The sequence below is a fragment of the Gorilla gorilla genome, chromosome 2, assembly GCF_029281585.2.
Source record: "Gorilla gorilla gorilla isolate KB3781 chromosome 2, NHGRI_mGorGor1-v2.1_pri, whole genome shotgun sequence".
Taxonomy (NCBI): Eukaryota; Metazoa; Chordata; class Mammalia; order Primates; family Hominidae; genus Gorilla; species Gorilla gorilla.
In genome coordinates this window covers 179903354-179929928 of record NC_086017.1, presented here as the reverse complement: position 1 = coordinate 179929928, position 26575 = coordinate 179903354, and the positions used below count along the sequence as shown (strand labels likewise).

The 26575-nt window shown below is 36.6% G+C and overlaps 1 protein-coding gene across 2 annotated transcripts in view; it reads right to left on the bottom strand.

Moving 5' to 3' along the window:
- The window catches only part of LOC101146022 (putative EGF-like and EMI domain-containing protein 1), an 80943-nt gene extending 54497 nt beyond the window's left edge, over nt 1–26446 (bottom strand). The window contains exons 1-4 of one of the 2 annotated variants that reach the window (XM_055383961.2): nt 26258–26446; nt 24180–24311; nt 15292–15426; nt 11691–11813 (exon numbers count right to left, since the gene is read on the bottom strand). In XM_055383961.2, the coding sequence (XP_055239936.2) occupies nt 11691–11813; nt 15292–15426; nt 24180–24258 (337 nt within the window). In that variant the 5' untranslated portion in view covers nt 24259–24311; nt 26258–26446. Of the gene's footprint in view, nt 1–11690; nt 11814–15291; nt 15427–24179; nt 24343–26257 lie in introns of those variants that run through there. The other variant, XM_063704344.1, reaches the window with a different exon arrangement.
- Nucleotides 26447–26575: the final 129 nt, after the last annotated feature.

Here is a 26575-nt window from a genome sequence, read left to right as displayed (position 1 = left end):
CCACCGCACCCAGCCCTCATTTCAATATTAATAACTCTCATGGATTAGAATCCTTCCTACCATGATTACATTGGACCTGACCTAAAATGTGAGAGATTGAGATTGAATAAGATTCATCGACAGGCAAATGACACAGGTTGATGCCCAGGAGAGATAATGTATTTTGCAGAGTCAAAGAAGACTTTATAAACATTCCATTGATAGAGAAAAAAATTCATTAGCCATTTTGTTTGCTTCAATATAAAACTTGAAAAAACTTTCCTTACTTTCCATTTGTTTCTTACCGCCAACATACATTCCAATCTCTTTCCACTGAATGTGTTTTCTATTTTTTTCCCAAATTACCAAGTTCTAAATCTAAATTCCTTCACGAGTCCTCCATTTTTTTCTTTGTTTAAGCAGCAGGTGAGAGAGTGATTATCTTTTCTTCTTGAAAGCCATCCTTCTCAGGAATTTTATATCTGAGTTCTCTTTTCTTTTCCACCTTTCTAAAGCAGGAATCACAAATACAAGTCCCTAAGGACCAAGCAGGCGACACACAGGAGTAAGTAGGTGAAGTCTCAGCAGGCGAAACACGAGGGAGTGGTAGGGACCATGACCGACCAGAAAGCACCTGCCCTACCTAAAGAAGTAAGAGTTCATTCAATGTGGCCATTTGTTCCCACACAGGAACATGGGTCCAGTGTTCCTACGTTTTCTGGTCTTCTTAAATATCGAATCACCTATTTTAAAATGAATTTGCCTGTCATTCAAAACACATCTGCAAGTCAAATTTAGTTTTAAGGCTGCGAGTTTGTACGTAAATCTTGGTTTCATTCACTGATCTTTCTTCCTATATATCCCCCTAAATGTAGGGGATTTATTGAGTTCCTGCTCACGTGCTCTTGGCTTTCCCTTTTAGAGTTTTCTACTTAGTCATCTCACAAACCTGTATCTATTACAAAGCTTCCATGTCTACAATCCTAGTTTTAATCTTTCTTTGGAGTTCTTTGGAACTGATTTTCCAATATATTATTGTTCACGCATGTTCTGCTCAGCATAACTCAAATGATGCTACCAAATAACTTTTATTTTTGGTTTATAGCATCACCCTGTTTCTTGTACAGCTTAAAAGGCCAGTCACCTTTATCTTCTACATCTAGTCACTAAAACCTGTTCAAACATGTGTGCATATGTGTACACTGTTTTGAGAGGTAGCATTGCACAGTGTTTAAGATCAGTCATGGGAATCAAAGCACGTGTGTTCCAATCCTAATTTCCTCACTAACCATGTGGCCTTGAGTAAGTTAGTTTATCTCTCTATGCTTCACTTCACTTACTTGACCTGGAAATTGGGATAATGACAGTACATACCTCATAAGATCATGAGGATAAAACTAGTATTGACTAGATAGTAGGATACAGAATGGATGTTTTTTGTTGCCCCAGATTTCCAAGAGAAACCTAAAATCAATGTGTGCCAGACAATTTATTCAGGTCTCGCTAAGGACTGTTAGTCTAGTTTTGTGATTCTTAGCTTTTCAGCCACTTTGAAGGTATATAAAAATGCTATGGATTAATTTTAAAAGATTGGTAGGGATTTCATTAAGGAGAGAGTTTCTTATTAGCCTATAACTTAGTGTGTAATACTATGTGCTGAATGCCCTTCAAAGAGTACAACATATATGAAGCTATTTAATCCTCATAAAAATCTCCTGAGAAGTCCTTTATTAGTTCCGTTTTAGAGATGAGGAAACTAAGGCAAGTTAAGTACCTATCTAATTTAACAGAGAGCCTAAGTGAAGAAGCTGGGAGAAGAGGGCAGGTGATTTGATCCCCAGTTGCAGATTTTCATTACCATGCTGGACAGCACCTTTGGAGTTGTCAGAGGACTGCTGATTTCTTCCCCTCTCCATGCAGTACTTTCCTCTTGCCTTCAACCAAAGGAGAGGGCTTTGAGAGAATCACTCTGAGAGCTTAATATGAGCCTCCTGGAAACTGGAAGATTCATGAGCTGGTATCTGACCTGCTTCTGAAGATAAGAGACTACAGAATGACACTTCAACAACCTGCAAAGTAAAACAGCACATTTCCTACAGGTTGGATAGCGGCCCCACAGAAGTTATCCTTGAAGAGGATGCTCCTAGAAAGGGGTGGAGGACAAGAGCCGGATGAGGCCAGAGTGAAGAAGTCCATCATTTCTTTCTTCCCCACTTTTGTGCTTCTGATAGGACTGGCTAGCCAAGGGAACAAGCTTTATATTTGATTAGAAATTGAAGTTTTGATATTTTTAATTGAATTATACAACAAAAATTGAGTGACTAGAAAAGTTTTGTGAGTTTTCTGGAACTTTGTCCACAACCAGAGAAGCAAGTATCAACAGAGATGCTGAACAGAGCAGAGATACAATGACGTGCTGCACAATATGACTGAGTTCATATTCATTTATCCCGCAAAAATACTTAGATCCTTCTCATTACTTTCAAATCAAAAACAAAGCCTAAATCTCTTAATGTGTCATCCAGGGCTTTTCATCATTTGACCCTTATTCTAGGCCTTTTATTTTCATTTCCCATCACATACAAACCACTCCATTTATATCTTACATGTGCATATTTTTTCACACCATTAGCCCATTGTTCATGCTAGTACCTCTACCTGGGATGAACTCTATACCAGCCCACTCTTGTAATTTTTACCCATCCTTTACGGTTTGGATAATATCCCACCTCTTGAAGAAAGTGTCAGGCCTCTGAGCCCAAGCCTGCACGTATACACCCAGATGGCCTGAAGCAACTGAAGAATCACAGAAGAAGTGAAAATGGCCAGTTCCTGCCTTAACTGATGACATTGCACCATTGTGATTTGTTCCTGCCCCACCTTAACTGATTGATTACCTTTGTGAAATTCCTTCTCCTGGACAATAAGTCTCAGAAGCTCCCCCACGGAGCACCTTGTGACCCCTGCCCCTGCCCGCAAGAGAAAAACCCCCTTTGACTGTAATTTTCCACTACCCACCCAAATCCTGTAAAACTGCCCCACCCCTATCTTCCTTGCTGGCTCTCTTTTCAGCCTCAGCCCACCTGCACCCAGGTGATTAAAAAGCTTTATTGTGGCCGGGCGCAGTGGCTCACGCCTGTAATCCTAGCACTGTGGGAGGCCGAGGCAGGTGGATCACAAGGTCAGGAGACCGAGACCATCCTGTCTAACACTGTGAAAACCTGTCTCTAATAAAAATATAAAAAAATTAGCCAGGCATGGTGGCGGGCACCTGTAGTCCCAGGTACTCGGGAGACTGAGGCAGGAGAGTGGTGTGAACCTGGGAGGTGGAGCTTGCAGTAAGGCGAGATCACACCACTGCACTCCAGCTTGGGCGAAAGAGTGAGACTCCATCCCAAAATAAATAAATAAATAAATAATAAAATAAAATAAAGTTTTATTGCTCACACAAAGCCTGTTGGTGGTCTCTTCACATGGACGCGTGTGACAGAAAGCCCTTAGGTGTTCCCTCTGGTAGGATTAATAACAGTCTGCTATCAAACATCTATTATTTCAATATCTTTTAAAATATAATTAAAATAAGTGATTTATACAACTTCTTTCATTAAATTGTGCACGAGTTCCTTGAGGGCAAGATGTTGTCTTATCTTTTTTAGTATTTCATATAGTGGTGGTCCCCAACCTTTTTGGTACCAGGGACCAGTTTTATGGAAGATAATTTTTCCATGGTCTGGGCCCGGGTGGGGTGGATGGTTTTGGGAAGATATAAGTACATTACATTTATTGTGCACTTTATTTCTATTGTTATTACATTGTAATATATAATGAAATAATTACACAACTCACCATAATGTAGAATTAGTGGGAGCCCTGAGCTTGTTTCCTGCAACTAGATGGTCCCATCTGGGAGTGATGGGAGACAGTGATAGATTATTGGGCATTAGATTCTCATAAGGAGCATGTAACCTAGATCCCTCACATGCGCAGTTCTGCAATAGGATTCATGCTCCTTTAAGAATCTAATGCCACTATTGATCTGACAGGAGGTGGCACTCAGGCAGTAATGTAAGCAATGGGGAGTAGCTGTAAATACAGACGAAGCTCCACTCACTTGCCCAACATTCACCTCCTGCTGTGTAGGCCTGTTTCTAACAGGCCACAGACAAGTACCGATCTGTGGCCCAGGGGTTGAGGACCCCTCCCCCATATATACTTAACAAATAATAGGTACATAAAAGACTCAAGAGATAGTAACAAAATTAAAACTTAATGGTTATTATGACCTGAGACCTTTCTCACCTTCAATGTACTCTGAAAACTTCTGAGGAATATTGACACCATATGGACCTTTTTAGGGTGTTTGCTTGTGAAAGACACAATGATATTTATACACAGTGGCATTAAAAAAAGAAACAGAGAGAAAAGAGTTCTATATGTCAGACTGGTCCTTATATTTGAATATTAAGAAATTATAGTACTAGAATGAATAGATGCCAAACAAGTAAATATAAATCATAAGTAGATACAATTGAATCATAAGTAGATAAAAAATTGCAGAACACAGTGGACTGTGAGTCCAACTCACAAACAAAGGGTCTGTGTCTATGTCTATATGAAAGGTATGTGTATTGGAGGGCAACTTCTGGATGACTTGCTTTGTAGAAATAAGAATTTATTTTGCGCTTTGCCAGATATTCAATTCAGAACTCTGGAAGCAAGCAGGAAGAGTAATCACAGATTACTGTAGGCAGCTAGCCAGCTATATTTACCCCAACACACAAAGAGGCTTTTAAACACAGTCAAGATTGGGTAGCCCTCTAAAAACGAAAAAAGACTGAGACAATTCAGCATCTGCAGAAGGTAGAGAAAATTTGTTAGGTCATTAGGTTAGGTGAAGAACTGGATATATAATCAACTTCTGTTTTTGTTTTTGTTTTTGTTTTTTGAGATGGAGTCTTGCTCTGTTGTCCAGGCTGGAGTGCAGTGGCATGATCTCGGCTCACTGCAACCTCTGCCTACTGGGTTCAAGCAATTCTTGTGCCTCAGCCTCTGGAGTATCTGGGATTACAGGCGCCTGCCACAACACCTGACTAATTTTTGATATTTTCAGCGGAGACAGGGTTTCACCATGTTGGCCAGGGTGGTCTCAAACTCCTGACCTCAGGTAATTCACCCACCTCGGCCTCCCAAAGTGCTGAGATTACAGGCGTGAGCCACCGCACCTGGCCCTATAATTAACTTCTGATATACAGCATCTGTCATCAGGCTTGGTCCAGTTGAACAGGTAGGGACATTGGCTGATATCAAGGTCCCACCAGGAAACGTGGTGTACCAGGCAACTTAGGCTGTAGAAATAGGTTGGATATGCTATATAAGGACCAAACAAACAAACAAAACAAAACAAAACAAAAAACAACATCCCTCCACCATTAAATTGAGTATGGGCTATTAATAGCATTTGATATTTCAACAATGTTTTCAGCTATGTTAGCAACGATTTTTGCAATCTGCAAAGGTGGGGCCAAAAATAAAACAACCTTAAGGAAATTTCTTGACTGCTTAGGTTTTTTTCTATGGAATCTTAAATTCCTTTATTTTCTCTCAATTTTATAAGCAGGCAGCTACAAAATTAATATTAGAAAGCACTGTCTCATTTGATAGATATATAATATTGGTATGTACTTTACTGATTATCTAGTCCTCAATTATTAATTACATTACTTCAGACAAATTACTTAATTCTTCCTATATACAGCCTCCTCGTTCATGAAATGGGGATGATAATAGTACCAAATTCAGATGGTTGTTCTAAGGTTTAAGTGAGCATACCGATGGAAAACACAAAACACAGTGTGTAATACAGAGTAGATACTCAACATGAGCTTTGAGTAATGCATCACTATACAGCATGTCTATATTTACTACATAATGTTATTCTCTATACATTGAATTATATATTATATATATTATTATATAGCCGAACTCTTTCCTTTTATATACAGACACTAAAAGCCAGAGATATTTGTTCACTTTTCTTTTTTTTTGTCACCCAGGCTGGAGTGCAATGGCACAATCTCAGCTCACTGCAACCTCTGCCTCCCGGGTTCAAGTGATTCTCCTGCCTCAGCCTCCTGAGTAGCTGGGATTACAGGCGTGTGCCACCACTCCAGGCTAATTTTTGTATTTTCAGTAGAGATGGGGTTGGCCAGGCTGGTCTTGAACTCCCGACCTCAAGTGATCCACCCGCCTCGGCTTCCCAAAGTGCTGGGATTACAGGTGTGAGCCACTGTGTCCAGCCTACATTTGTTTACTTTTCTAAGGTAACTCTGTTGTATTTAAAAGGAATGATTGCATACACTGAAAGTGAGTATAGAAGGAAATAATCTGGACTCTTGAGATGAAGCTAAGGAATCATCATTGTCTGATGTTAGTCTTCTAATCCATTGAAAAATCTTCTCGTGAAAAGTGTTTTCAGAAATGGAGTACAGACCAATAAAGCTGTGGTGCTACAGCTTTCTTGATTTCCTCTTGCTATATTAAAAGGCTGAGTAATTCAATCCAGTTTAACGAGTATTGGTTACTGGGTATTTTTCAGTATCATAAACGCTGTGTTTTGCAAGTTTTCTTTTTTTTTTACTCAGTAAATTATTTCGATGGAATTTTAAGTTGTCAAAAATGTTCTTTAATTGAATCTAGCAAATCTTTATTGAGTACTCCTTGTATATTGAAAAGTGGGGTGTACAAAAACTAATGATAAGCAGTCTTAATAGCAGGCAACTAATTATAACACAATGTGATTGGTGCTGCTATGGAAAGAAGGGGTCTAGTATTTTGTTTACATATACTGGAAAATAAAAATGCTTGAAGAATAAATGCTTGAGGGAATAAAAATGGAAGAAGAAAACATGTATTACAGGAAAGAGCAATGAACAATGGCACCATGTTTTAAATGTACATGATGTTGGGGGAATGACTAAAATATGTAGGGTATACGTAAGCATGGTCAAAAGCTGGCTAGAGACAGGTTGATGATGGGTCTTTAGTGCTACGAACTTCATTATGAACAGTATCAGTAGCTCAATGAGGTTTATAAAGTAATGACATGATTAACTTTGTTTTTAATGATCTAATTGAGACACTGGAAGGTGATCAAGTAGAAAACAGAACAATTCTTGGCCCCCCTTTAGCAGATATGTACTAAAAATGACAGCTAATTTGAATATTAACTTTTTGAAAATACAGATAGGAAGACAAATCTTCTACAGACCAAATCAACCGCTACTCAACTTAATGGCTTTATATCAGCTGCACCATGACCCCGTCTCATTCTCTTGGACGATGGGGGAGATTAACGCATTGGTAATGAAATACCCATCAGTCCTCAACCACATCCCTATTTTAAAACTGAACTTGCACAATAGCTTTTTGAAAGGCCTGTCACTGCTGCACTGTTGCCTCTGTCGCACTTCTCTGTGGGAGCTGACATTTTGCTGATACTTCATCAGGCTGGACCGCCTGCTGAGAGCCAGATTGGTAAGGGAAATACATCTCACTGTGGGAAAGGATAGGAGATGTATTATTTAAATACAATTTATTTTACAGCAACTTTAAAAATCTGATTTACAATTGTTTCAGAGAGGAGGAAGTATCTTGTTGTACCTTAGCTCTTTGTGTTTGGTAATACTTAAGATTTTAATTGTTTTTCTAATTTTTAAAACTTGTTTGCTGTTTTGCCTTGCTTTACACATACTCTTTTACTTCTACCTTGGATAACTGGTAACTGTCTTTTCTTTTTCTTCTTCTTCTTCTTTTTTTTTTTTTTTTTTTTTTTTTTAACAAAAGTGTGTCATTAAGGAAATACCAGCCCTCATTCGTGCTGGATGTGGTAGAGGAAGTTGGAAAACAGCTTAGAGGTTGTTAAAGGATTCTCTAGATTGAGTCAAAACCCCAGCTATATGAATTCTAGAGTAAAAGACTGAGGAGACTGTGTTTACACATAAAGCAACTCAATACCTTCTTTTGTCTGTTTTTTTGAATCTTGAATCCATTTAGCCAAACAATTGATTTTTGTCTTAAAAATAAAATAGCCTATCTAAATAGCAAATTTTTGTTGGTTGCAACTATTTATTGGTTAATTCAACCAAAAAGGTCAATCGGGTTATCTGTTTAGAAATAGTAAAATAAAACTGATACCTGAAAAGTAATACTTTCTTCATATCAATAGAAAAAGTAAAAGTTAAGAAATTGTCTGGTGTGTTCAGAATACAAATATTTGCCAGCCAATGGTATGCTGGAGCCATAACTACCAGCTCGGGAAAGCCAACTGCTACATTTTCAGGAATTTTGCAAGCCATTTGAAATCACACTGATTGCTTGAAATCACCACGGTAGGAGTATTATACCTTGGAAATCGGCAAACACTAAAACCCAGTGCTTTTATCTTTCACAGAGCCTGTTAAACATTTGCCAGCTTAGCACTGAGGAAGGCTTACACCTGTGTTCATTATGGTTTTTATGAAGTTTGATCAAATAATATTTGAAGCATGGATGTATTTGGAATTAGTATCTCCCTTCCCATGTCTTTTCTCCTTTCTAATTTTCTCTCCTTTAACAGTGAAGGGGCCTGTTTTGTAAGTGCTCCTGAAAAATAAAAGTAATCACTAAATGACTAAGGAATAGAAAATGAGGTTTCTGATGAAAGGGAAATAAAATATTCGGAGGAAATGTTACTATATTCTTTTAGGTGTTTATTTTTCAAGAGTTTCGGTAGTGCTGATGAGCTATGGTTAATATTCACAATAGGAGAAAAAGGAGAAAATGGTCTAAAATTAAAATAGCAATAAGTTAAATACGACTGAAGGAAAAAAATATTTTCACTATTATGGGAACAGTTTAGGCCAACAGAGAATACTTTAAGAACAGATAACTATTTTTCTTGGATATTTAGTCAACAATTGGTCTAAAGATGATGCCATTTTTTTCTCTGATTGCTAAGGAAAGAGTAGTAAACTAGTAAATATGAAAAAGACAGAAATGTATAAAGGAGAAAAATATTCACCCATAGTCCCACCATCTAGAGATGGCCACTGTTTAAAAACTGCTGTCCTTTCTTCTACAATTTCCCATATACATACATAGCTACATGTTCTTACAAATTTGAATCATTCTGTACATATAGCTTTTAACATCAACTCAATGTCAATTTTTCTGACATGACATATTCTTCTAAAACATGAAACTTAATGGCCTCAGAAGAGTCCAGTGATATGCTATATAATTTGCTCAATTATTCTCCTTCTAGTGGGTATTTAGGTTGTTTCTACTTTAAGCTTTTTTTGTTGTTATAAATAACGCTGGGATAAAGAAAAGGCTGGGAGCCCTTCTCTGATTATTTGCTAAAAGGCCTGACATGTAAGATTTAACTGCCCTTCACATAGATGATGCATTCTTATCAAGGGTGTGAGAGTGCCTGTGATTCCACCCCCATGGCCATGCCACACCATACACATACTGTTTAGGAAGCAAAAACAAAAAACAGCAACAAAATCCAATCTACCATAATCCAGAGGATTTTTTAAATACAGTGAAATAAAAGATTTAAAAAGATTTTCCCCAAGTATTTGTATTTATAACTTCCAAACAACAGGATTTATTAAAAAGCCAATATATTTAAACGTAGCTTTTTGGTCTTTCCTGCCTCTAAAATATATTACTTATATAGCCTATGAGTATTTTTACAGTTCATTATGCAGAGTAACTAGGTTTTAAAATTCTGTAAGCACCATAACGGGATATTTAGAGAAATGTTGCATGCTTTTCTTCAAATACACGCCACTTTTAAAATGCCACGCACATTTTTTGTGAGGTACGCGTGAAGCATTTTTAATGAATTCTATCGTTTGGCTCCATTCATTTTCCTAAATATCTTATTATGGTGATTATATAATTTGTGTTTGTGTCTGTGTGTGTAAAATCAGATAATAGCATGTAGTACTAAAATTGGACTGGACTAGGAGTCAGGGAATATTTTTGCATATTGAATTCAATACATGTATCATTATCAAGTTGCCAATAAAATGTAAATAGTATTACTTATCACTAACAAATCTCTAAGGACTATCATGAAATGTTTTTCTGGGATTTGAAGTCATAAAAGGAAAGAACTGTAACATAATTATGAAAATTAATATCTTAAAGAATGAGAAGTTTATCTTTTTCTTCACTTGTTTTTAAATGGTCTACTTATATCACTTGACAACTAGAACAGTGTAAACTTTATCACTATCTGCTTAATAATTATTCCATTAAAGTTGAGTTAGACAAGAGAAAATGTCACTTCACTGTGGAAATAGCAAGTAACTACCTTTTGAATATGTAAATTCTTACCTTTAAGAGGTATTTTTTTTTTTTTTTTGAAGCAAACAAGTAGGTTAGGGATAGCCAACTGCTTCTCCAGTAAACTGTTCTACTGTTTGAAATGCTTGTCAAAAGTGCCAGAATAATGGTTCTAAAATAAAGTATCTTGCTATATACAGAAAGTCATCAAAGATCTAGTCCTATAACTTTTGCCTGAGGGTTCTCCCTAGGGGCAGCAATATTTCCCAAAGTGATCATATGATTAGCTCAGTGCTAAATACTATCTGCTTACATTTTATATATGGTGTTTCTGATTTTATATATTTGTTGGTTAATGGAAAGGCCTAAGCACTGAAAGCTAATTCAAATCACTGTTCACACTTCATAAAATGATAATCACAAATGTTTGCTAATCTTTATTAGACAAATAAATAGTAATGTAAAAAAAAAGTATAATTACTATCCAGCCCATAGTTTTCCTCACATTCTCAAGTCACTGTGTTTCATTGTCAATGGAGTAGAGAAGGTGATACAGGCAGGGTTAGCACAACTTACAAATAATCACAACCAGAAAAGGGTACAGCGGGATAGTAGTTCTACTGGCTCCTTGAAACTAGTTCGATGTAGCTAATCACTTTCTATCACTCTCTAATCTGCTCCCATCTGACAAGAATGATAATTCTAGTCTAGGAGGTTCTTAAAGTGCCTTTCAGTGTAAATTTGAATAGCATACTATGGTAGATTGCTTCCAAAAATGGCTGCAACCATATCTCTCAACTTGCAGGTCTTTTGCAATGAGCTTCTGCTACTCTTCTCTTCAGTAGGTAGAATCTCTTTCTCCTTCCCCTGAACTTGGCTTGCCCATGACTTGCTTTAACCAATAGAATGTGGTGAAAGTGACAATGTGTGGCTTCTGAGGCAAGGCTTTTCCACCTCACATAGCTTTTGCTTACACACTTTTGGAATGCTCCTTCTTTATTGTCTTAAAACTGTCACGCTATAGGAAATCCCAAGTTAACCTTGTGGAAATGTTTTTTAGAGGAAAGGGCAAGTTCCCTGGTTGAGCAGCCCAGCCATGCCCAGTCTGTTCTCAAATATCTACCAGCCCAAGCAGTCACATGAGTGACCCCAGGGGACACCAGCAGTATAATCGCCTCATCAAACCATAGAATTAAGGGAAATATTAAATCATTGTTTTAAGCCACAAAGTATTGGGGTAGTTTGTTACACAACAATAAATGGTGGGAACATGCATCCTAACATAGCAATATCTTGTATAGCAGGAAAAAAAAGCATTTTTAAAGTTAACAGTTTTATTAACTTTGTTGGTTATTTCGTCTAGGTTTATGACTTACATATAGTACAGGATTTTCTTGTGTAATCAGGAGTGCAGTCACAATTTCCAGTTTTTTTGTTGCACTGACCTCCATTTTCACAGGGTGCAGAGGAGAACCAGCCCTCTGGTCCCCAGAGGCCATCTGGGCAGACATAAAATAAAAAGAGAGAGAGAGAAAGAAACGTAGACTTGTAAGAAGTCTCAAAGTGGTCCAAGATTTCTACTGTTGCCTAACCAAGTTGGAAAACTGTGTGTGTGTGTGTGTGTGTGTGTGTGTGTGACAGAGCTGCAAAGAAAGAAATATCCTAGTAGCCTCCAAGGATTTATAACACTTCCAAAAGTATTCCCTGAAGAAGTCAACATGATGCTATATCTTGTCACTTTGAAAACACAGATACAGAGGTTGGCTTTTTGCTGAAAATGTGGCTTTTCAGACAGTAACAATGGAAGCAATTTTGATATATATCTTTAGCAGCAGTTACACAGAACAAAACCTGAAAATGAGATGTAATTTGTAAAGGAAGCTCAGGAGGCGTGGCACTCAGGAAGTTGCCCTCAAATTGTTGCCTAAATCCTGTTCTCTGAGACTTTGCTTCTTTTGTGAGCTAAAATAATCACACCAGAGGTTTATGAACTGTGTACTTTATGAGAGTGTACAATGCATAAGGTGGGAGAAGAGAAAGAGTGATCTGCTTTGTTGACTGTTCTTTGAACTAGCAAAGGACAGGTGATGCTGCAGGGACCACTGAGGGCTCAGTGAGAGGTTTCAGTGTGTGTTCTTCCATATAAACCACTGGAATTAGAAACCCGGTGGAAAGCATTTTTTTTTAACCCAAGGAAAAAGGTGGAACTTTCTTAAAAATATAACACTTATGAAAAGTTACATCAAATCAAGTTGGGCTGTGAAATATCTTCTTGTCTTACAGAATTATAATATTTTCTGGGATATTCATACCCGATCTGTTGATTACTAACTCTGTTAAGCTCTTTATGTAAATTAGCTCATATTTCCAAAAGAGAACCCTATGGCATAAGCAAATTTATTTCCATTTTATATGAGAAACAGAGGCTCCTACAAGTTAAGTGACTTACTCTATATCACAAAGCTTGAACCCAGATCTTCTGGCCTCTGAAACTGTTGCGCTCAGCCACTACACCCGAATTTACTCTACAATACTAGGTACTCAGCATCTTTCAGGCCAATTAATCTGCTCTTAAAGATTCATCGGGTTCAAAATTCGAAGTTCATCTGATGTGGAACTCTTCTAAAAAAAATCCGTCTTTCTTATCATGAACCAGGGGTTGTATAGTGTCAAGGGGCCAGCTGGGCCAGAGTCCTCTACATTCTGAGGTCTGCCTGCAGTGAGTGTGCAAAATACTCTAGGCTACAAACTAATCTAAACAAGGCAAAGACACTGGCTGCTTTACTTTTTTTTTTCTTTCTTTCTTTTTTTTTTTTTTTTTTTTGCTACTTCACAGGTTAGTTGTAGAAACCAGCTCTTCTGTTCTTAGAAGTCATTGCTGATAAGCTAAATAAGGCCTGGTGCTGATTGCGGAAAATACTGTTCATTAGTGCCATTGAAACAATTTCCAGTCTTTAATTAACTATTCATCTGCAATCTAGACACAGGTCTGGAGTTAAGATTTTTAAAGATATGTCTGTCTCTAGGAGCACTTGGGCTACTTCACTCTTTTAAAAAAGAGAAAGAAAAACAACAGGCCTGATTTTCATCATGCACAACTCTTGGAGAGCTCTTTTTGCCTTGATTTCAACTGCCAATCATAGCAACCCCATTCACCTGCTGCAGTCTGATTCATAATTTCATTTTGTGGTTAGACAAAAATATCAGAATTGGACAAAGTTATCTGATTGAAAAATAATATGTTTTCCAGAGATTATGGTGACCTCTCTATTTTGCTGATTTACATATACTTTCAACTCATTTTCCTTCACAGTGGGAATCTCAGAAGCATTTTCCAATAAAGTATATTCGGCAGCTGCTTTAAGAAAATGTTATCAGAATAAATTAAGTTTACCCAGGTTTGTTATATGGCATTGTCTCCTCATACATTGACTTCCAGGGCATGACTTCTCCAGGAGGAAAATGAATAAGGGGTTGACTCTGGGCTTAAAAATCATTTGAAGCAGGAAGATGTTTAGAAATTGGCATGGGACCTACTCTCATACCACATTAAACCCGTTAGTGTCATGTTAGGATTCTATTTCCCCAACTTCCTTTCCCTAATGTCTAGAAAGTCACAATCCAGCTACCTAAGTAACCTCTGTCCATGAAATCTAGATGGACATCACTGTTCACCCTCTCCAGTTCTATAACCACTAGACAACCTGGAACAGAGAAACTCCCCTGTCCATCCAGCTCCAGAAAAGCCCTGCAGATCCTCTGAAGATGGCATTGCAAGGAGAAAATGAGGATACGTGAGTGTCAAAGACCATTTTCAATCCTAGTGCCTGCCTCTGTAAGTGGCCCCACAGACATGATGGTTTCCTTTCGAACCTATTATCTACTTCTGATTTTACACAAGGTTGTACTAAAGAGAAAAAAATGCTGTGATATTTTCCTCTGAAATATAATAATAAGTGCTTAATGCAAAATACATGATAATACAAGAAAAATGTATAAATAATAAAAATGCAAATTTATGTATTGATTTAAGAAAATATTTATTGAGCAATATCTGTATATCAGGACTGTTTCAGAAGTTTGGGGATACTTGGCTGAACAAAATTTTTAGATACCCTTCACTCATGGGGTTCTGATTATAGCAGGAAAAGACAGGCAATAAATATTTGACATCATAATTAGAGTATGTGCTATATTAGAAAATGATCAGCAGTATAAAAAAAGAAAAAAGTTGGGAAACTTACAAGTTACAGTTTTAAGTAGGGTAGTACTGACAAGATTCAGTAAAAAAGTAACATGAGACTTTTTGAAATGTGAAACAGTTATGTAGGTACCTAGGAAAGAGCATCCCATGAATGCACAAGCCAGAGATAGTCAATACTGGCATCTTGGAATACCTTTTTCCAAATGGTATATGCATCTACACACACATACACATACATATCTATATATGTTACTTGTAATTGTAATCATACTATACAATAACTTTTATATTTATAAAAAATGTAATACCTACAAATTTGAAAAACCAAAACACCAATAACCATATTAAAACTTTTCAAAGTTTTTCTATGGTTAAGCATTAGCATCTTTGAATTACATTTGTTTGAATGATCAATCCTTAGATATAAAGAAAACAATTCTAATTCTGGAAGTTAGTAGTGCCTTGGGTTGATTAGTTCAGTTTAAAGAAGCAGTTGTCTAGCTTTAGTCTTTCTGAATATAATTATCTGCAGTGTGATCTTTCTTCTCTTGCTCAAGCTAACAAGGGGACAGGAAGCAGCAGAGGCTAAGAAGACTGCATTAAATAACTCTATTGCCCTATGTCTCAGTTTCCTCACCTGCATATAGGGGATTAATAGAGCTTACCCATCTTCTGAGGGCACTGGTGGATTAACTAATTAATAATCATATGGTACTGAACAAAGGCTGAGGATTATTATTAGAGAAGAAAGGAAATCTATCATCAGAGCATACCTTTCTGGCACCTGTTGCCTTGGTAACCAGATTTGCAGGTGCAACTACCATTTTTGGCACTGCATTCCAGGGTATTCTCCTCCACACACTGACATTCTGAAGTGCAGCCAGCTCCGTAGGCACCCTCGAGACAGTCTACAAGCAAATTGAGGCAAAGCGGTCACCTGAAAACCACGCTTTGTTTATTTTAAATTGTTAGTGCACAGGCATGTAGTTCTGTGGGGCCTGATTATGGGGAAAACAAGAGGATCATCCTGACTGCCAAAAAAGTGAGGAAACAAATGTCTTTTAAATCAGGCAATTCATTTGCTTTTTGGCAACTGGACGTGAACAGTGAAGCCTGAACTACTTAAAAGGCTTTGGTGCTTCCGGGAGAGAAATTGCTTCTCAATGTGCTCCATTGGTGCCTATAGTTAATATTCTCCAAAGAATGCTAAGGCCTGCCAGGCCCCATATTCATCCTGCTGCAGCATGGAGATGACGGACAAGCACTTATGAGAAGGCTGGCCGTTGTTTTCATTCCCTTCCATTCTATGGTAATCAGAAATAATTTTACATCATGTAGGATAACACAAAGCTTTCATGGTGACAACAGCGTTATCTTGGCCACATCTTTGGCAAATGGTACTTGCCTTCCTTTCATTATTTTCTCTTTGCCATTGAGTGTTAGGGATGGAAGGCAGCACAGGAATTCTAATATGAAAAAGTCACACCTTTGCATTCAGGAAAACATACCCACAGTTTTCTCTTTGAGGAGTGTTACAGTAATTCAATTCCTTTTCTGAAATATCCGTCTGACATTATTTTCTCCCCTATTACAGATGTCCAAGTGACATACCAAGTAAAAAATCCTTCAAGTGGCCTCCAGGCTCAAGGTAATTGCATTGTGTGCCCACATAGGCTTTGCTGTAGAAAGCTGCTTAGAGAGAACACTTGACTTTCCAGTGGATGGAAAGAGACATTAGTAGAGATAATTCAAAGTGGTGGTTATGATGCCACCATGTAGGGCCATCCTAGTCCCAATTGCCAGGGATAGTACAGAGCTACCTCTAAAGTTAACAGAGTCCTTTTCAGGTTTCCCAATGTAGATAATAACTTATATGATCCTCTATTTCCTTTTCTATGGCTTCCAAGTTTTGGATCCTTTCCTACACCCACCAGGTCCCAGGGTCTCTCAGGCTATTGCCTGCCTTAATGTAGGCCTCTTCTTGCTCATTCCTAAATCCTCACTCAGAATTGTCCTTCATGCCCTATTCTTTCTGGTTCAGCACATAGAATTATGGTTCAGAAGACAACACAGACACAGAGGAATGCTTAAATGTGACTATTTGTATATTAAGAACATATCAGTACTGGAATATATTTGGAAATACGGAAAAGTGGGGTTTGTAATGCATTGAAATGTGTTCACCAAAAATTCATATGTTGAAGTTCTAATCCTTCAGTACTTCAGAATGTAAATTTATTTGAACCTGAATCATTGCAGACATAAGTAGTTAACATGAGGTCATACTGGAATAGGATGGCCTCTAATTCAATATGACTGCTGTCCTTATAAATAAGGAGTATTTGTATGCAGAGACATGTACCATACAAAGATTGAAGTTAAGTTGCCACAAGCCAAGGAACTACCAGAAACTAGGAGAGAGGCCTGGAACAGATCTGTCCCTAGCACCTTCAGGGGGTTGGGGACACCTTGATCTTGGACATCTAGCTTACAGAACTACAAGGCAATACATTTCTGTTGTTTAAGCCATTCAGTTTGTGGTACTTTGTTATGGTGGGACTAAAAAAACGAGTATATAGAGTTGCAAACTCAAGTTCCTGAAGACCAGGAAAGTGACATTAATAAATAAATCTTCAAGTCCAAGCAATAAGGGAGTTGCAAAGAACTAGAATGTATCATTTTTCCCTAAAGACAGTCATATTCAAAATGCTAACCACCACCACCAACAACACAACAAACATGTTTGCTGATTTTTTTCCTGTGCCTCAACTCCTCGCAGCATGCAAATGAATAAATATGTGCTATGCCAATATTATTAAACCCTAAAAACTTCAACTTGATGTTTCTGAAAAGTTATCCCTTTACATTTTTGACCAGATCAATAATGATTCAATTTTTTTTGCCATAACATCTGATGTAACCTTTTTAGATATTCTAAAGTTAATACTAAAAGTGGGATGTGTCTTGTTACACTACAGGAACAATAATACAAATATTATCCTTGTTTCTAGGTCAGTCTTCTTCTCTTGGCATATCCTAGGAGGTATATAACATTCTGGAACATACCATCTGCACCTCTATTGCTCATAGTTTCCCACACCTTTCTCCTTCTCTTCTATGTTGCTTGTCTAAGCCTAATGTTTCCTCATGCTCCAGGTTCAGTGTTCTATGATGACTTCACTGGCTCTCTTATCGGTATATTTATAATTTATCTTTCCTATGGACATGGCTTTTATAAAATAGATGAGAATCATGGATATTCATTAAAAATAAAACATAAGACTCTAAAAGGTGTCTGTTATCAAGAGATGGTTATGGTATTAAGTAGTTCTATGGTTAGAATGTTTTTGTCCTCCCAAAATTCATATGTTGAAATCCTAACTCCCAGGGCTATGGTATTAGCAGTGATTAAGTGATTATGTTGTGAGGATGGAGCTTTCATGAATAAAATTAGTGATCTTAAAAGAGACCCCAGAGAACTGCCTTGTCCCTTCCACCATGCATGAGAACACAGTGAAAAGATGCCATCTAAGAACCAACAAGTAAGCCCTCCCCAGATACCAAATCTGGTGTCTTGATCTCAGTCTTCCCAGTCTCCAGTACTGTGAGAAACAAGTATTTGTTGATTATGTACAACCTGGCTTATGGTATTCTGTTGTAGCAGCCCAAATGGACTAAAACACTGAAGTTCAATCAGGAAAGATTTTCAGAGGCATTAGTCTGTCAACAAAAAGAGAAGAGGATGTGAAATAGGTAGAGGAGCAGGGTGAAGATTTTTGCAAGCTCATAGATACTTGCACATAGCATCAAGGTGGGATGGAGAACATTCAGAGTTATCCCACTGGGAGAAATTCTAAAAGTTACTGCTGGGTTGAAGTATTTGTTAGTGATCGTGTTTTCTTGCGTCCTTTGAAAAATGTGATTAATAGTCAAAATGCAATATTAGAAATCTTAGAGAATGAGACTGCTTCATTCTGGAACAGAGAAATAAAAGAAACTTGTTCTGGCCCGAGGTATTCAACTTTGGTAAAGTATCAAACATCTACTTAAAGAGACTATTAACAATCCACTCCCATTAATTAAGGTAAACATTAATCAGATGTAAAACAAAATTAGAAACATTTTTCTTTCATTCATTAAAATCTAGATTCTATAAAGAGGCTAAAGGCTATAACATATTTGTCATATATATAAAACTATAGAAAACATTTTTTACTCTCTTCCTTTGTCTGACAGTAGTCTCTGCACTTTTCTGTGTCTTCACGCTTTACACACAGAGCAAACTAAGTGCCTGCAAGTTACTCAGATGACAAAACCTCCCATAGCACCCTGGCTCACACATATGGGCGCCATACATCCTGTGGCAATGGCCATTGTTGGCACAGTTACATTTCCTTTTGCAGTTCTTCCCAAAGAACGCTTTTGGGCATCCTGGAAGGTGAGAGGACAAATGAAGAAAATATTAACCCACATGTAAAACTTGCTAGAGTTATTGTTATAGGAAGTCAGGAGACTGAGAAAGGTGAAATGTTTCCAATCTGGTTGAACTGAGGCTAGAGAGATCTTTTTAAAACCACCAAGATGATTCTGTATCCTCTGCTTAAAAATCCTACAATGACTCGTCATTGCTATCTGGTCAAAAACACCAAACTTAATAAGACTGGGGCCCCTGAGCTTGCTGACCTCATGTTGCACTACCGTCTCCCTGTCCGCCTGTGCTCCGCTCCGCTGGCCTCTGCAGGTTTCATAGAGCATCCCATGCCTTCCTACTGCCTCTTAATCAGGAAAGCTCTTTCCTCACTCTTCTCCTGTTTTATCTCTCCACATTTTGCAGGCTTTTGCTTAAATGTGACTTCTCCATAAGTCTCTCTCTCAGGCTCATACAGTCTGCATTGTCCTCATGGTCTCACTTCCAACCACATATTAGTACTGGTAGGTAATCCCTACCAGTATTTGTAATTTATGGTTGCCTTGAACAAAATCGCAAGTTCCACATGGAAGCATCATAATAGTTTTTATTTCTTTTTTGTTATCATATCATAATGTCTGGTGCCATTCCTTGCAACCATTTAATGTAGTTTTTAAATAAATAAATGAACATTGCTCACAAAGATAAGTAACTGAAATGCCAGCAGGGACCTTACTGCATCTCAGAAAGTGAAGTAAACTTCATTTCCAACTCCCCAATTCCATCAACTGTGAGAAGCTAATAAACTCCTCATGATTTCTGGCCATCCCTAGAGACTTACATCCTCACTGACTCTCTGCCTTCAGCTTTTGTGCCTGTGCAAGCAGGTTCTTTTTTTGTGCTTTATTAACCCATGTAGGAATTGCGGCCTCTTCACTGGTTTCCACACACACACACACAAAATCTATGCACAGTACTCATTGGTATTTTGTGAGATTTTTATCCATCATCTCTTTTTTTCTTTTTCTCTCTACCTCCTTCCCTTTTCTTCTCTAATTTTCATCTGTCTTCCTCCCTGGTTTCCCCAAGGAGCTCTATTGTTCTTCATTTTGTTATGCAGAGAAAACAACTTCTCCTAAGCTCCCACATCTAAACCTATATACATAATTGTAACTTTTTGCTCAGTAGAAGAAAAAGGCTTTCTCTGTAAGAGGATTCGTCCTGCTTAGATCACAGTTGGAGATTTAAATATCACTTATTTCGTTGTTACACACGTCATCAGTCAAAACAATTGTACTCTTTTACATATACAGACACAGCTTTCACAGCCTTTTACTTCTTCAGAAAGAGGCCATTTTGAAAAATACACATGCAACTTTCACTTAGTTTACTTCCCATTAGAAACCCCAAGAACTTAACTGACTGGCACCAGACATTCCTTCTGTCTTCACAAGTTTTCCCATGAACCCCTGGGGGGCTCTGGCAGTGCCCAGTCAGAAGATCACAGATGCCTCCATTCTGACAATTACCGATGCTGCCACATTCTTTCTCACTGGTCTCTGGGGAATAAGCTATGAAGAAACTAGAGAAGATGAAGAAACTAGAGAAGATGAACAAGCAATGGAACATATGTGTTCTGATACAAATGGAGGGAAAAAATAGCTTCTCTTTCTATCAGGATAGATACCAAGTAATTAAAAACTCAGTGGCTTACAGACCCAGGAAAATTTTCTGGCATGTTCCTAGTTTGTATAGCATAATCACTCCCGAGGGGATTACTGATACAGCTAGTTAAAATAATGATGACTGAAGAAATTGCTAACAAGTTTCAAATGCAAAATTTATCTCATTTCTTAAACTCTAGCACTCACATTTTAAAAGCTACCCAGACATCTTTGCTGTACAATTCCAACCCTAACGAGAAACAAACTGCATCTTCTATTTTGAAAACTGAGGGAAAAATGCTTTTAAAATGTCATGTATTTTTAACCAGAAATGAATGCAGCTAAGGTTCTCATGGGGGTCCCAAGGTAGTTTGCATTGCCAAAGATAAGACAAAGTCAGGCAAACAACAGTTTTCATTAGTTTGTTGGTATTTTTGTGTTTAGTGCTCTATAAAACAATAAATTGGGAAAAATGTCGGTGACTTTATACTGTAATGTAAGCAAATGTAGCTGTTGAGATAATTTCAGTAATAATTGTAATTGACATTTTATCATAATAGGCTAAATGTTATAAAATTACATTTATAAAATCTGCTCCATTCATCCCCTGCTCCCATTCCGGATGCTAATATGGAACTTGGCTTCTTATTCACCCTTTTCTTTGCTTTCAAGCCATAGGCTACTATGAAAGGGAAAAAAGGAAAGGATAAACAAAAAATGAGAGACTGGCAACAAACATTTGTTGTGGCCTATATTATTAATTTACATTTTGTTAATGTTTGCATTTTAACAGCAACTACAGAAGGGGCAATATTTAAACACTTAACCTGTAAAATTAAGCTAAGGAAGTTTGAATGGCTTGCACAGTGTCTGGATTATGGCGAGTCATCAATATAGACAAACCAACACTATAATTTGACACTCCCTCACAAAGTAAACTGTGATTATCATATAGTCTATAGATTTGCCAAATACTTCATTAGATCAAACAGTGCAGAGATTCTGGGGAAGAAAAATGTAAAACAAACACATCCCAAACCATAGCTGGATGATGTAAAAAAAAAAGTCATAAATCTCTCCTCCCATGTTTTAGTCTACTCATTTGTCATACGAAAAATACTTCTATCTTTCCTTTCCACCAGATACAGTCTCACAATAACAAATGATCTCGATATGAAACCTTTCATAAGAAATGGGGTTCTAAAAGTGTGCTTTTAAAATTAAATAATATGTGGTCATTTTAAAATTGTTTCAATATATTTATTTGAAGAAACCTCTAACAAATCAAAGTAGATATTTTCATTATAGACTAATAAATGTATTGGGCTAGAAGATCTACTCAATGGGAAAACTGACTTCTAGATCCCTGTTGAAAGTTCTTTTTTCATTTATTTTGCTGCATTTGAAAAGCTGGCAATCTTAAAAATATAGCCAATGAATAATTGGTCTCTTCTGCTTATTGTAGTTTAAAGGGATTTATTATTATTATTATTATTATTATTATTATTATTAATTTTTTTTTTTTTGTAGAGACTAGGTCTTGCTATGTTGCCCAGGCTGGTCTCAAACTTCTGGCCTCAAGCGATCTTCCTGCCTCAGCCTCTCAGAGTGTTGAGATTACAGGCATGAGACAGCACCCCTGGCCAATAGGGATTTTAAAGAAAATATTCCCACTCCTTCTTTTTGTTAAAAAAATATGAACAATTGTTTTTCGTTTCTCCTAAATAGATTGTTCTGTTTTCATTGTTGTAAAAGAAATAAGAGAAGGATATAGAGAAAGTACAAAGAAGATAGAAGTTCTGCTTTCAGGGGTAGACTCACCTTTATTGCAACATATAAACATTTGAGAGATCCCCAAGGTTTTCTAAAGCCAAAGAAGATGCCATCTCATTTCTATTTTATCAGCAAGCTCATTTTCAATATTTTGGTATTAATTTTATGTCAGAGATATTTTATTCTTATGTGTTGTTAGAGATAGATTTTTTCATTATTTTATTTTTTAGTTTTTAAATTTATTAGTGTGTAAAATATTTTTTATATTTTTATTTTTTATTTTTAAATTTTTATTTATTTTATTCTTATTTGTTTGAGATAGATTTTTTAGTTTTTTTACTATGTTAGGGATAAGTATTGGGAGATGCATATTTATCAATAAAACTTACAATATAAGGTAAATATTGACTTACTAGTGGTCATGCAATAATATTTATTTGATCCCAATTTTATGTATTTGAGTGTGTCAAGTTGCAGGTCAATATAGCTGGGAGTTTCAACACCAAGTTTTATTCATGTGTTCATTCATGCACTGGATGCCTCCAGTGTGGAGAAATTCACAATGAATAAGCATGAATAGGACCTGGCCAGTGAGCTCTCAGTCTAGTAAAGAAGATAGAAAATGAACATAGTGAACTCTAATCCAATGTAGAGAGACAGAAATTTTTTAAATCCACCAAAAACATAAATAGCTGTGTTAGACTGAGGCCATCAAATAAAGCTTCATGCAATAGGCAGAAATAGGCCTTCAAGGATGACAGTTTAGCAAAAGGCACAAAGATGAAAAATGCAGCACATTAAGTAGTGAGTGGCTTAATATGCGGGAAATAATAGGTTAGGCGAAGCGTTATGACTAGGACAAAAAGCCAAAAGGATTTATGAGAGTCTGATGGCCACTAGTGACTGGGTAAGATGTATACACTTTATGTGAAGGGAAAGGCACAAAGCTTTTCAGCAGCAGAGAAACATGATCAGAGGGATGCATGAGGAAGATCCTCAAAACCCTAACTAGTAATCTTGGTTAAACCATTTCACTATGTTATGACTGAAGTTTTGCATCTATATCATATAAGAGTAACAACAGCTGTGTTCTTCCCATATGTAGAGAGTTCAAAAGAAAATCTGTTCATATCATCTTCCAAGCCAATCACAAAAACTAAGACAAAACACTTATATAAATAGAACTCATAAGATGAATTTAAAAAGAGAAGAAACAAAGATAGTCAATACATTTTATCACTTGGAAGTTTGAACTCCTGAAAGCATACCTTCATTTAAAATATAGAGGAAAGGAATTTTGGGCAGTATCATTTTTAAATCTTTGACCTTACTCATGAGAGACTTGAATAAAAAAATTAAACCAGTGTCATTGGCTGTGTTTACATGTTTTTAAAAAGAAAAAGAACAAAAAAATACACAAAACCAAGTAGCAAACAGTCAAGCAAGTCCATTTAAATTGCACTTTGTAGCACAAATCCTTTCCTTTTTTCTTCATTGGGAATAGCTTGTCAGGGCCTAATGATTTATTTAAATGGAGGGATTTTTATAGGCCTAGAATATTAGGATCCTTTATTAACTTTTACATTCCATGGATAAACAAGAGACAGCATGTTGAGTTTCCTAGGGAACACAAAATCTCCTTTTTAAATCACATATTCAGTTTAAAACTTAAAGCACTTCATAAGCATTATTTATGCCCAACAAATAAATTGTCTTCTCATACTTATCAATTGCTTACTTTATTAAAACATTTTGGGGAGAACATATGTAAAGGAGTAGTTTGGAGCACTTACCCAATTCTCAGGGTGTCACTTACTTTCATTACAAAGAATGACACGGCAACCTGCTGGGCAGGAGCATTCACTCTTTCCTTCCTGGCACTTTCCTCCATTCATGCAGTCCTTGCAGCTCAAGCTGCAATTGTGTCCAAAGATGTGATCTAAACAGACTGTAATGTGATACCATCTTAGTTCGTCCATAATTGACTACGTAACTAAAAATCAAAATAAAACCCTTAATTTCCTAAAAAAAAAAAAAAAAAGATCTTAGAGCATAGTTCCTAAAGAATCTTTAAAAAGGACAACAGCAAGATATAGCTTTTAAAATAAAGCTTATTTTACTTTTTCCAATTATTACATTGGAATATTGTCCCTAAGAATACTTAGAATCTTTAGGAATTTCTTTTTTAAAAAAGAAATTATCATTGATTTGAGAACAAAAAAAAAAAATCAATGTTCCTGAAATTTTGATGCTTTTTCTTTCAGAATTTTTTATGTGTAGTTTTGTTTTCTGAGTAAATCTTTTTATTAAAATTTAATACACAGAGAAGTACACAAATCTAAACTGTATACTTCAAACTTCTTTTCACATTGTAAATAACTCATGTAAATGCCACCCAGATCAAGACACATAATATTACTAGCAATCCAAAATCTCAAAAGTGACTTGATAATTTTCAATCATTAATTTCATAAATTAAGCACCGTGGTGATCTCTATCACCACAGATTATTTTCCCTTTTTTGAACTTTTTATAGGTAGAATTGAAAAGTACGTACTCTTTGGTGTCAAGCTTCTTTCATTCAATATAATGTATGTGAGATCATACACATTGTGTATGTGAGTTTATTTTTTATGGTTATACAGTATTCCATTGTATTAATGTACCACAATGTATTTATTTATCCATTCTGTTTTTGAGGGAAATTATCATATAGAATAAAGGTGGAGAGATGTGTATTCAGTTGTTTAAGGCTCATTCCACTTTAACTTTTGTCCCTGTTTCTAGGGTAGGGACTTTAAGATGCCCTAATTGAAAACTTGGCATATTTACCAAGGCCTCTCTCCTTTGGCAGGCCTGAGCTCCATGTTCTGCCTCCCCAACATCATGAAACTGCTGATAAATGTGCTTCACTCTTCAAGCTCCTAGCAGCTATCTTTCAGATTCCTGGCACAACCCATTAATTGGCAAATGGCTTGAGGAGAAAAGCATCTGAGACCATCCTCCTTGTCTGGTCTTCTCTTCTTTGCAGATCTTGGCCACTCAAGTTCTGACTATTGTTGTTGCCGCCCCCAACTATTTCTCCTCTGACTTTGATTAGCCAAAACATCAGGAGTTTAATTAAGAAACATTAAAGTACTTCTATTTTTATATAGAGACACTTATTGATGATATTATGATTTGACCACTGCATAAACATATTTCTATTTTTCTGAATACATTCTAAAGCAATCATCAAGCTTTGATATTGTTAAAATACAATAAATAGAGGGAGAATAAAAAGAACAGCTCTGTTTTACAAAGGAAAAAAAGAAGCAGTGGACTGGCTGCAAACAGTTACTTTTGATAGAGACTTACTTTGATCAGAAGTCGACGCTTGAGTTCTGTTGTTTAGATATATAAGAAAAACTGCTCACATTTTGAAGATTTTTTGGTCCATTTAAGCATATGAACCAATTAGTTCTCTGCATTTTAAAACCTACAAAGGAACTACATTTTAGGGCTATTTAAGGTAAATTTTAACTATCTAAAGTGATTTCTAGTGAAATTTTAATAGAATTATAAGATTTCAATCTTTCTCCCCATTATGCTAATTTAAAGATATTTTTCTGCTCCATTTTCCTGTATTAACTTCAAGAACACCCCTCCACACTGCACTCCCACTTCTACAAGTACCTACACACACTCCTTTATTGTACAAAAGGAAATAAAAAAGACAAAAGATGATGGATTTCATAGGAAGCTCTGAAGAAGTGACTTTGGCCCTACTTTTCTTGCAAACTTCATGTTAAAACATATGATGGCATTAAATATTGATAGTAAAATTGTCTAAAAAAATGTAGTAAATTATCTAAAAATAGAAGTAAGTATAATAAGGTAAATTCTTTTACACACCAAAATTGTGCAAAGCAGTCAGTTCTCTACGAATATCTTTTTCCTCTTCCTCCTCATCTTCTTCATCTTTGTAGGTGGGAGGCAGAAAGGTAGCAACATAATGAAGCTGTTGAGGTGGGCTCTTGAATAGAAGACCTGGAAACCTCACAACTTCTCATTCCTCTTCTTCTTCCTCTAGCTCATCATCATCTAAAGCTAAGGCCATAGAAGAAAATGCGAGGTTTCAACTTGGTTAAAAGAAGGAAGTACTGTGCAAAGGTTGATAGAGAAATGAGAGAGTTTGAACTAGACAGCCAAGGCAGGGGGTAACAGAAAGGT